Raw genomic sequence first — 11,031 nt, 5'->3', positions numbered from 1 at the left:
CGAAGTTGATTTATAAAGGATTTACAAAATTCACTATCAGATTGAAAGGGTTGATAATCCTTGGGTATGAGAGGAAGTGAGGGGGGTGAATAAACTACAATAGAGAGGGAGTGATTAGATCCAATTATGCACAGCTGGAGCTCCCTCCCTGCCTATCTATCCCTCCCTGCCTACTATATGGCCAAAGATTTTATTTTTATGTCTTGCAGAGGGTAGCACTGGCCAATAAACACTGATATGGCATGCATTTGTAATCTCAGTTCAATTGAGCAAACCAGTGCTTGACTTGGACTGAAATTGGTGCCAGTACTCATTTTGTGTGCCGTTACTGTTTATATTTAGGTGCAGGAACTCTGCAATAGTTTTAAGCCAATATTATATCAGGAACTGAAGCAGTAGAACATTTTAGGTGCTGGTACTCAGTTCCGGTGAGCTCCTGCCCAAGTCAAGCATTGGAGTAAAAAAATATTGATTGGCAGGCTCAATCACCAGGGTGAGATATTTTGTGCAAACTTATGTATTCTGATCTTATAGCTATGGCTAATTACCTCAACTAGCTCTAGAAAAGACCCAGAACAGCGTAGCAGCAGAGCTAACCTGGATTCTGTGCTTGATTTAGTTTGAGTGGCACTACGGAACCAACGGGAAAATCCTCCAAACTCAATCAAACACACCTCATTTTACATTTCACCCAGGCAGATCAAATCAAATTGTATTCCTCACTTGCTTTGAAAACAATAGGTGTGGACTAACAGTGAAATGCTTACTTACAGGCCCTTCCCAAAATGCAGAGAGAAAGAAAATAGAGAAATAATAGAAAAGTAAAACGCATAATAACAAAAGTAATAGTAGATACACAATGAGTAATGATAACTTGGCTATATACAAGGGGTACCAGTACCGAGTTGATGTGCAGGGGTACGAGGGCATGGAGGTAGATAGCGTATGTAGATACTGTATACATATAACTAGGAATAAAGTGACACATAGTAAACTGTAGCAGCAGTGTATATGATGAGTCAAAAAGTTTGTGCAAAAAGGGTCAATGCAGACAGTCTAGGTAGCTATTTGGTTTAACTAACTATTTAGCAGTTTTATGGCTTGGGGGTAGAAGCTGTTCAGGGTCCTGTTGGTTCCAGACTTGGTGCATAAGTACCGCTTGCCATGCGGTAGCAGAGAGAACACTATGACTTGGGTGGCTGCAGTCTTTGACCATTTTTAGGGCCTTCCTCTGACACCGCCTGGTATAGAGGTCCTGAATGGCATAGAGCTTGGCCCCAGTGATGTACTGGGCCATACACACAACACTCTGTAGCGTCTTGCAGTCGGATGCCAAGCAATTGCCATACGAAGCGGTAATGCAGCCAGTCAAGATGCTCTCAGTGGTGCAGGTGTAGAACTTTTTGAAGATCTGAGGGCCCATGCATTTAGTTCCTCTGGCTGGCTGGTTTATCTGTGATAGTTTGCAAGCCCTGCCACATCCAATGAGCTTCAGAGCCAGTGATGTAGGATTCGATCTTAGTCCTGTATTGAAGCTTTGCCTGTTTGATAGTTCGTTGAAGGGCGTAGCTGTATTTCTTATAAGCATCCGGGTTAGTGTCCCGCTCCTTGAATTTTTGAAAACCCAAATCTTGCAATTCTGATTCTGTTAGATATTTTTAAGATGATGGACACACACTGTTCACACACACTACTGTCAAAGTACTGTAGAGAAAACCAGCCTCTTGCCAGCTATCAAATATGAGAGGGCCAGCAGAAACCATGGAAATGATCTAATTCAAGGCTCACAGGAGTGGACTGGTGACCTGCAAGCTCCTGTGATCTATATAATAACATATTATAACCATATCCATAAAAACACATATTACACACATATTATTAGACCATATTATAACCACCATATTATTAATTTAGTTCTGGAGATTAATTGTTTACTCTGAATAAAAAATGAATAGGCCACTGGCATTTCTATTATGTAGGCTATTGTAGCAAAAACTCAATTAGACACTGACTGTAGGCCTACAGTCATAACATGGACTTTTCTATATTTACATTATGGTGATAAAGTCTGTACCAACAACCCAAACGCTATCTTGTGCCTTCAATCATGCGTAATTGCGCATCATATCAAAATCAATAATGGTCCCATAATATTGATGTAGATAGGCACCAGCAGAATTCTAGCCAATCGTTGACATTTCTGGGAGGAGTCTGTGACAGTTGCATTTGGGCCATAGAGAATTATAGAGACCTCTAGTGGCCAAAATACCATATTAGCATGGGCAGCGCAATTGAGGGCTTCCACAATTTTAATGTAGTCAACTGGCTGGGACTTTCCAGTCTGGTCTCATAGACTAGACGTAACATAGTTAATGTGAATCCGGGATACTCAAATTAGTGGAACGGTTAAATAAGACAGAAGGTATAACACAAAGGTCTAGTGAACATCTAGAAATCCAAAGGTTGCGTGTTCGAATCTCATCACGGACAACTTTAGCTTTTTAGATAATTAGCAGCTTTGCAACTAATTACCTATTTTTAGCTACTTTACACCTACTTAGCATGTTAGCTAACCCTAACATTAACCCTTTTACCTAACTCCTAACCTTAACCCCTAATTTAGCTAATGTTAACCACAACAAATTGGAATTTGTAACATATCTTACGTTTGGGAGATTTGTAACATATTGTGCGAATTACAATTCATAACATATCATACAAATTGGAATTCGTAACATATCATACGACATGGTTGACAGACATCCACAAATTAATACCTACCATTCAAAATGTAACATTGGCGTGTCCCGGATTTACATGTACTATGTTATGTTGACCTCTGAGTCCAGGTTGGACTTCCAACTTCATTGGCTGATTCCTTCTGGTGACACTGCTGGAGTCATGTCCAACCGGGTCATCAGGAAGGTTTAGCCAATCGTGAAGAAGAAAATTGACTACTACAGATAGCCTCAATGACACTGCCCATGCTGTCACAGATGCTATAAGAGCACAGATACAAAAATAAGTCCTCTATCTATCTCTATGGTTTGGGCAACTATTGCCCTAGTTCATCAGTGTCAAAACAGTGCAGCACATTTGCAAAAAAGCTGATTTAGACTGCATAGGGAGAAAGGTAATCAACATGAGAGCATTGGGATTATATTTTAAAATCAGCTTAGTGCAACCAGCAACCTCACTGTACATCAGGCTTAATGCTGCGTTCTTAACCAAGTGGGAAGTGGGAATTTACTACATACGACTGGGAAAAATCAGCTTGAACGGCCCTCCAATTGATCATTACTAGTGGGAAAGTAGTCTATCATACTGAGCTCCCATATGCTGACCTCTGACGTCATATACTAAGAAAATGACCTTGATAACAGCATTTTGGCAGTTACATGCAAAAAACAAAGCATTAACTATAAAAAGCAATCTATTAATATGTTTTCTGAACACTATCATTTGTTTACAGGCTTGATAGCTGTAGTTTGAGTTTATGGTTTACTCAGCTTCTTGGGCATGAACGTTTCTCAACGTATTCACAGCACATTAATGAATTTACTACTTCACAACTAGTAAATTCCCACCTCCTACTTGGTTACGAACGCAGCTTAAAAACATGACATCGTCTACAGAGGGAGACGCGGTGGACAGGCGAAATGACCTCCTGAATTTGTCGACTGCCTGAACTATTATTGTCCAATTGTATGAATAATTTGACGATATCATTGTAGAAATATTATTTTTCAGTTGAAATTCTAAAGAGACACAATGGACCGAGTGAAGAGCTCCATGCAGCAAGTACCGAACCCAATTCCCAAAGCGCTGATTCGTCGGACCGGTGGTGCCAACAGTTTAGAACTTGAAAAGGAGAACTTTGAACGCGGTCAGGTAAAGCACTTGTTTAGTTGGAATTCTGGATTTCTTGTACAGAATTAGAAAGGACTAAGAAATGTGAAGATATTATAATAGTTATGGTGAAGCTTCGAGTTGGAACCGTCCGTTGCATTGAAGTTGGCAATGATCCGTTCAGCGTGAAAACTTGCGGACATGTCATGGTTTATCAGCTTGAGTGATTGGTGCTGCCTCGCAGGTTCGGATTTCCATGGTTTTTTCTGTGAACATTGCTCATGATCTATGCACGAAGGTGTGTGTGCGCGCCAACTTGACCTAAATGAGCGAGTGTTTACGGGAATGCATTGTTTACGATGTTTGTAATACAATGTAGTAGTATAGTACCACCACACAACTGCAAGCCATCATCATCATCATCATCCCTCATTCTTAGCAGCGGGTGACATATTTGATACGAATGTTTGATAGCTATGCCTCAAATACTTTTTCTAATCTAGTAGAAGCTATCGTCACAAAGTTGATATTACAAAGATTATAGAGACATGACATCATTGTTGGGTATTCAATGCAAGATCAAAATCTGTTGAAATAGGTCAGTCCTAAGAGCACAGATTTAGTTATTTGAGAAATTCTGCCTGATTAAGAACAGTCTGATTTACCATATCTCAGGAGAGGTCACGCCCACAACTGTGGAGAGAGAGAGGCAAAATGCTGTATGTGTCTGCCTGGACAATCCATAAAACAACTACCATGTATCGAACTGCAATAAAAAGCCTTTTAGTGCATCCTGGAGACAACACTAGAACCAATGTCCTGAGAGATATTGTGATGGGTTCTGGAAAGTACAATCAGCCTACAAACTGGGGTGTGTGAGAGAGAGCTGGGTGGGACTATCATTGTTGCTTTTATCCAGGGAAATAAGTTTGAAGAAAGGGTGGGACTGAGCAGCACTGTTTGTTGATGCCCTTTATTAAACGGGCAATCCGCAGTTAAAACAATAAGTGTTTTGGTAAAAAGCTGAGGGATGGGGCTGTAACGACTCTCAAATTCATAGACAGAGCTATGGATGCAAGGACTGACCATCCATGATATCAACATTTTTGTTTTAATCATGTTTTGAGTTTATAGTGTTTGTTTACAAACATTGGAGTAAAGCAAGCTTATATTTTGGGTTCTGATGGGGTAGGACAGTTAAACTAAGCTCATGAGGCATTTATAAGTTATATTCTTCAAGAATCAATGGGTACATATCATTCATTTATAAATAAAAAATGGGATGCATCGACTGCAGATTGACCCTTTAATGGTTTGGATGTACTTTGAATTCTAGATCCCATATAGCTGACAGGCTGTTACTCAAGAGCTGTAGTCCAGAAAAACGCATGCTCATTTTTCATGCACGCTGCTGAGCAGGGTGGACAAGACACTTCCTGCTTGGCAGCCTCTTCCCAGATGGGGGGTAGTCAAAAAGTAGGTCAGATGAATCAAGCCTTTTAAATTACCCTGCTCTGCTGGGTTTTTTGGGGGGGTTTTTGCGGCAGATGCAGCCTGCTTTCCCCATCGTCTACTACAACCACTGCTAAATTAGCCAATGAGCTTTTGAGGACTGACGATTGATCCAGAGAGCAGAGTTTTGCTGTCTCTTGTAGTCATAGTGTGCTGTGACTGTGACATTGATTTTAGATGAAAGGCTAAATGTGTAAATTTAGGCTAATCACACCACATTCCTCTCAAAATTGCTCAAATCAGATACGATTCCTAATCTGGTTGTAGCAGTTGTTTTTGTTATGGTTGATTCTTGACGGTAAAGCTGTTCCGCGGCGGAGGGAAGAATCAATGAAATCTTGTTTGTGCTTTAATACAGGGATTAGCCCCGAGTTAATCTGATCTGTTGTGGCTTGGATCTGCCGGAATCTGCTGGCTTTCACCACTGTCCCAAAACCACCAGTGGCTCTGCTCTAAGACCTCTGTTCAGGCACAAGCACTCTAATACAATCTAGACTGGTCCCAGATCTTTTTGTGCTGTTACACCAATTGACCATAAGAGTTTTTTATGGTGTATAGAAATGTGCACTGACACAGAACAAGTCTCTAGAGTAGACTGATAGTGGTAAGGGTGAAGTCATGGGTCCCAGGGCTCCTATCTCGGTGATTCTTAGAGCCTGAGAGTCTGGTAAACAACAAGGGTGTGTTCAGATTCAGAGTACTCACTACTTCATTTTGTCCGCAGAGTTATAAAAATACCTCGCCCAGGCCCAGATAACACATACAGCATGCATGTAATGACATGTTTAGAGACCTGAAATAAGTAGTGTCCTCTCTAATTGGAGATGGAATGAATCTACAGTGTGCTTGTTTATGAAGGACTGCCATGCCTCTCTCTGGAGTTAAAGTTGTACTGCTACGTAACAGTTTCTCATCGGTCATGAAACATAACGGCACAGTTGTTAAAAAAGAGCTCAATGACCAGCTTGAGAGAAACTCCACTTGAACACTGTACCACTTTAATTAACCATTTAACTTCCAGGGGAGAGCTGCTATCCAGCTCTTTCTCTTCTGGAATGACAGGCCTGACTTTGCAGGTAGCCTGGCGGGTAGGAGTGTTGGGCCAGTAACCGAAAGGTTGCTGGATCACATCCCAGAGCTGATATGGTAAAAATCTGTCATTCTGCCCCTGAGCAAGACAGTTAACCCACTGTCAGAAACCATAGCTAAGTACTGCCTGCTACAATGACCGCGTGTCTGTCTGGATAGTGGTCTGAAATGAGAGAAACATGGCTGCGTCTGTGAGAAAGCTACTTCCGTTCAGCCTGGCACCCCACTTTAGAACCTCTCCTGGGTCTCCCAGCTCCCAGACTGGGCTTTCTATTGTGGGATACATCCTGAGAGTGACTCCACCACACAGCAATGTGGCTTACATAATTAAGTCTTAAATTTAGATCCAGATTCTTCCTGCCTGTCTCCAGCCCCCCTGCATCCCACAGCTCTCCACGGCCTCTGGATATTCAGTACGGTTCGTTCCTTGTCATTTCAGCAAGCCATGACACCCACCATCTCAGATTGTTCTGAAATTGTTTCTGTTAGAAACACATAAGACTAGCATTCCTGCAACATTATTTGGTTGAAATCTAATTAGATCTCTGAGAAATTAAGCTAATTGATTGCACTCAAATTGGCAATTTTTTTAATTTATAGGATTAATATAATATTCAAAGAATCCAAAGAAATTGTCAAAAGTTCCCACGGAACCTCTACATCCCACACCAATCAGTTCTCTATGTCTGACAAGTAGCATGGAGTGTGAAAAGGCTAATATAGGCACATTTACTTTTATTTATTTTGCAAAAAAGTTAGCATTTGAAACAGTGGACAACAACCAACACATGGATTGCTGTCATACCTTCTCAGTAGACTGCTTACAGGGTAAGGAAACCAATATGTAATTGAGTAATTTTGGTTAACGATCCCTTTAACATTGAGCAATCACCTGGAACTGTACCATCTAGTGGCCAGAACCTGGTAATATCAGGATGTAGGATGGGACATAAACCTAACAACTTCAATGACTAATTTCACTGAACAGGGGGGAAAAAACATCACAAAATTCACTGGGAATACATTACATAGGATGTAGAAACAATACTCTGAGCCACAGTTTCATACAACATGTCAGACGTAGAGAACTGATACTATATACTTGTTGTTGGGGATTGGCGTGGAGGGTCTGTCGGTGACAATTTATTTGGATTCCTCATGTCTTACTCATTGTTAGAAAAAGGTTTGGTCCAAATCAGATGTCAGGTACTATATTTATTGAATATTATATGAATCGAATATATTAAAATTGCCAATTTAGGTGCAATCAATTAGCTTAATTTCTTAGATCAAATTATATTTTAACTCAATTATGTTGCAGGAATGCTAATCTTATCTGTTTCTAACAACAGAAACTTTCAGAACAATCTGAGATGGTGGGTGTCGAAATCCACTTGTGCCTTTTGAGAGTATGAGAGTCATTCGGACACTTTTTGAGGACGTTAAAAGTTTGCTTCTTAGATGATGTACGTTAGTTTAACTAAGAGATAGCAGTGCCACAGCATGTCTCAGTCTGGTAATCAATGCTGCCCACCCCACCGCCTGTGCCCCCTTTAGTGGAGCACTGTGGTTCCCTGGCAGCTGTGGAATTTGGAGGAGGATCCACGACCATGTCCCTTGGGCACAAGCAGAACAGCATGGCGGACCCAGACAAGCACTCTCTAATCTCTCTCTCTCTGTTACACACACTCTTGGTCTTACTTTCTCTTCCTGCCTTTGTAAGTACCCCCACCCTGTGCTTGTACCCTGTCATTATAACCAGGGTGAGTTGGAGAGGGGTAGTTACACACACACACACACACACACACACCGCACAGGGAGAGAGAAAGCGGCCCGGGCCCATTAAAACCACTGAGGCAGCAAAAACAGCAGGCACTGGCCTGTGACCTCATTGCACCGGCTATAGATTAAAAAGTCCTGGACATGAGTGGCAGGTCAGCCATTGGAACAAAGTGCTGAAATTATATCAAAATGGCATTAACTCTGGCTTTAATATGGATGGATTAGATATTTTAAAACCTAAAAAAGTTGATTGGACATTGGATGCTTAGGTTACATCATCACAAGGACCTACATTTGTATTATTGACTTTTAGTTCATCATTACAATAATACTTGTGATTTTAGATCTCACTTTCTGACTTCATTATTGCGTAAATCCATTATAGCTTAGTGGATACTGTTCACACACAGTAGTGATGTATAATTATTTATTTATTTTTTACCTTTATTTAACTATGCTCTAATGTCTGGCCAACTGGATAGAAGGGCCTACTCAGCGATTAAATGTCGTTGTGGCATACCAGTAAGTAGGTTTTTGTTCTGGAACGGTTTTGTCTCAGCCGTGTTCAAGGCCATTTATATGAACTTTGCCCACAGAATTGAGACAGAGGGGCTTTCACCCTTAACTTGGCGTGTGTGATTGTGTGTGCTCGGCACCACCATCACTAAGGCGGAATTAATGTACGGGGACCCAGACGAAAAGAGAAACTCAGTTGTTCAAACAATCAATATTCTACAACTGACTAGAATATAAACATGATACTCATAAAGGACTAGAGTAGTGTATGTGAGAATTGCAGCCTCTCCATAGAGCCGTGCTTGATGGGTCCACCCACACCATTGGCCCACACCGTACCAGGAAGTGAAGAGACTGGTGAAGAGCAGGCTTTGTCTGAAGACAGTCTGTTTGTGTGGAGCGGCCAGTCTGCAAGCAGGAGAATGTGTCGCATATTGATTACCGTGGACTATGCTCCTCACTTGGCCCTAGTAATAATAATAATTGTAACTTTAATTGTTAATTTGCTTTTCATGCATGACGCACAATTAATTCAGAAAAATACTTAATTTCATGTGTTCAGTACCACATTTCTGAGGTTATTACTAAAGAATGATATGCATACTCTAATATTGACTTAATATTGTGCTTTGTCAAAGTTGTTTTTTTAGATATCTAAAATTATCTGAGCTGCTAGATTTTTTTGTGAAGATTCCAGAGTGCAATAATTTCACGATTATGATATAAACCTCTGTCTGAGAGTAACCAGAGGAGGGCACGATTTACCTAAAATGACTCTGATGTAAGCTAAAGTTTATAACCACATTGCCTCAGCATAGTTGAAGACTGAAAACGGCTCCTTTTTGCAGTGTCACCGTATAACTTTGATATTGACAGTGACTTACTTTAATTATGCCACTGTAGGCTACCCTTTTCGAATAGCATATCCTATTTCAGTATGGCCCATAAACATAGGCCTACATCAGAGAGTAATGTTATGGCCACATGTAAGCAGTCCCCAAATCACAGATTATTTGTTACACTGTTGCACTGGTTATGGAAAGTTACATTGTTTACCATCATGATGATTTGCAGTGTGCCCGAGCCGCGCTGGTCTGGTGTCTCGTCATTTATTTGACTTTTTTTCAGGATAGTATAATTTGTTACATGGTGAGGTACGAAGTTAGTTTGGGCGGGGGTTTGTGCCATCCCCAGTCTGCACCTATTGTTTCACAGAGAGAGCACGCTGTTGTTTACACAAAATCCCCGGACAGACATTCAATTCTCGATGTTTAGAACCACCTGCCGTCCTGTTTAGAAATATGTTTTTAAATATTGCAATCTACAATGCTATGAAATATATTAAAAAAAATACACGAGAGGGAGATGTTCCCGTGTGTAGCCTACTCTAGGGGTAGGTTGTCGTTTTCTAGACAGTTCTGTTCCGCTTCTCGACAGTCGGATGCTGTGGCTGGGAGCCCCCACTGTTAACTGAGCACGTAGGACCGGGAGAAGGGACACGGAAGGAAAGGAATTGGAGAGCATTTGATATCAAATCAAATCGGGACACATGTTAAGTTAACGGGCCCACTCCACCACCCTCTACCGTCTCCCTCATAAGCGATTCTAGATTTCTCATTTCCCAGTTGTAGACTATTCTGTCGAAGTATTGCCATCGACCGGATTCGTCTTTGAGCTCACAGCCACCCTGCATTTTTCTGGGACTATGGATCTTAGTAAAATGGTAGGTTTCCAGATATCGATTTATTTTTCCAGTGAACATTGTTAAAAAGGCGCAACAAATATGTGTGTTCGGGGTGAGAGCGAACTAATTTTTTTACCGGGATTGTTTATTTAGGAAATTACAAGTTAGGATACTGCAGTCGGGATATATGTTCATGGTCGCTCTAAATCATTTGCTGATCATGCAACTGTATCGAGTGGTGTTTTTTAAGTTGGCCGTGTATGCTATGGATTGTTATAGGATAGTCCAGACTCCAGTCAGATACATGTTTTAGTATAGGCTATAACTAATGTATTGGGCTATAGTTTGCTAATGAATTTCCCCCGACTGATCGGATGTTTCCCCCTTATTTTCTCACATTGGCCCGTTTTCTATGGTCATTAGATAACGTAAGCACGCGCACGTTTTTCACGGTGACTAGAATATCAACGAGCTATTTCACTAGACTATAGTGTTGTTTTCTTGGAGGAAAGCGATGTCAGTCAGACTTATGGTGGCCCAGCTACTTTGCAATGCGTGTCATGGGTCAGTTAAATACTTTCTATAAGACTACTAGAGAC

The 11,031-nt window shown here is 41.0% G+C and overlaps 1 protein-coding gene across 2 annotated transcripts in view; it reads left to right on the top strand.

Annotated features, from left to right (window-relative positions):
- The first annotated feature begins 3,601 nt into the window (after positions 1-3,601).
- LOC106612577 (huntingtin-interacting protein 1) overlaps positions 3,602-11,031 on the top strand; it is a 42,841-nt gene continuing 35,411 nt past the window's right edge. The window contains exon 1 of one of the 2 annotated variants that reach the window (XM_014213860.3): positions 3,602-3,891. In XM_014213860.3, coding sequence (XP_014069335.1) covers positions 3,772-3,891 — 120 coding nt within the window. In that variant the 5' untranslated portion in view covers positions 3,602-3,771. Of the gene's footprint in view, positions 3,892-9,996; positions 10,472-11,031 lie in introns of those variants that run through there. The other variant, XM_014213861.3, reaches the window with a different exon arrangement.

Source organism: Salmo salar, chromosome 09 (assembly GCF_965601325.2).
Source record: "Salmo salar chromosome 09, fSalSal1, whole genome shotgun sequence".
Classification (NCBI taxonomy): Eukaryota; Metazoa; Chordata; class Actinopteri; order Salmoniformes; family Salmonidae; genus Salmo; species Salmo salar.
Note: the sequence above shows the minus strand (reverse complement) of the source record. Positions and strands in the feature narration are given on the sequence as shown.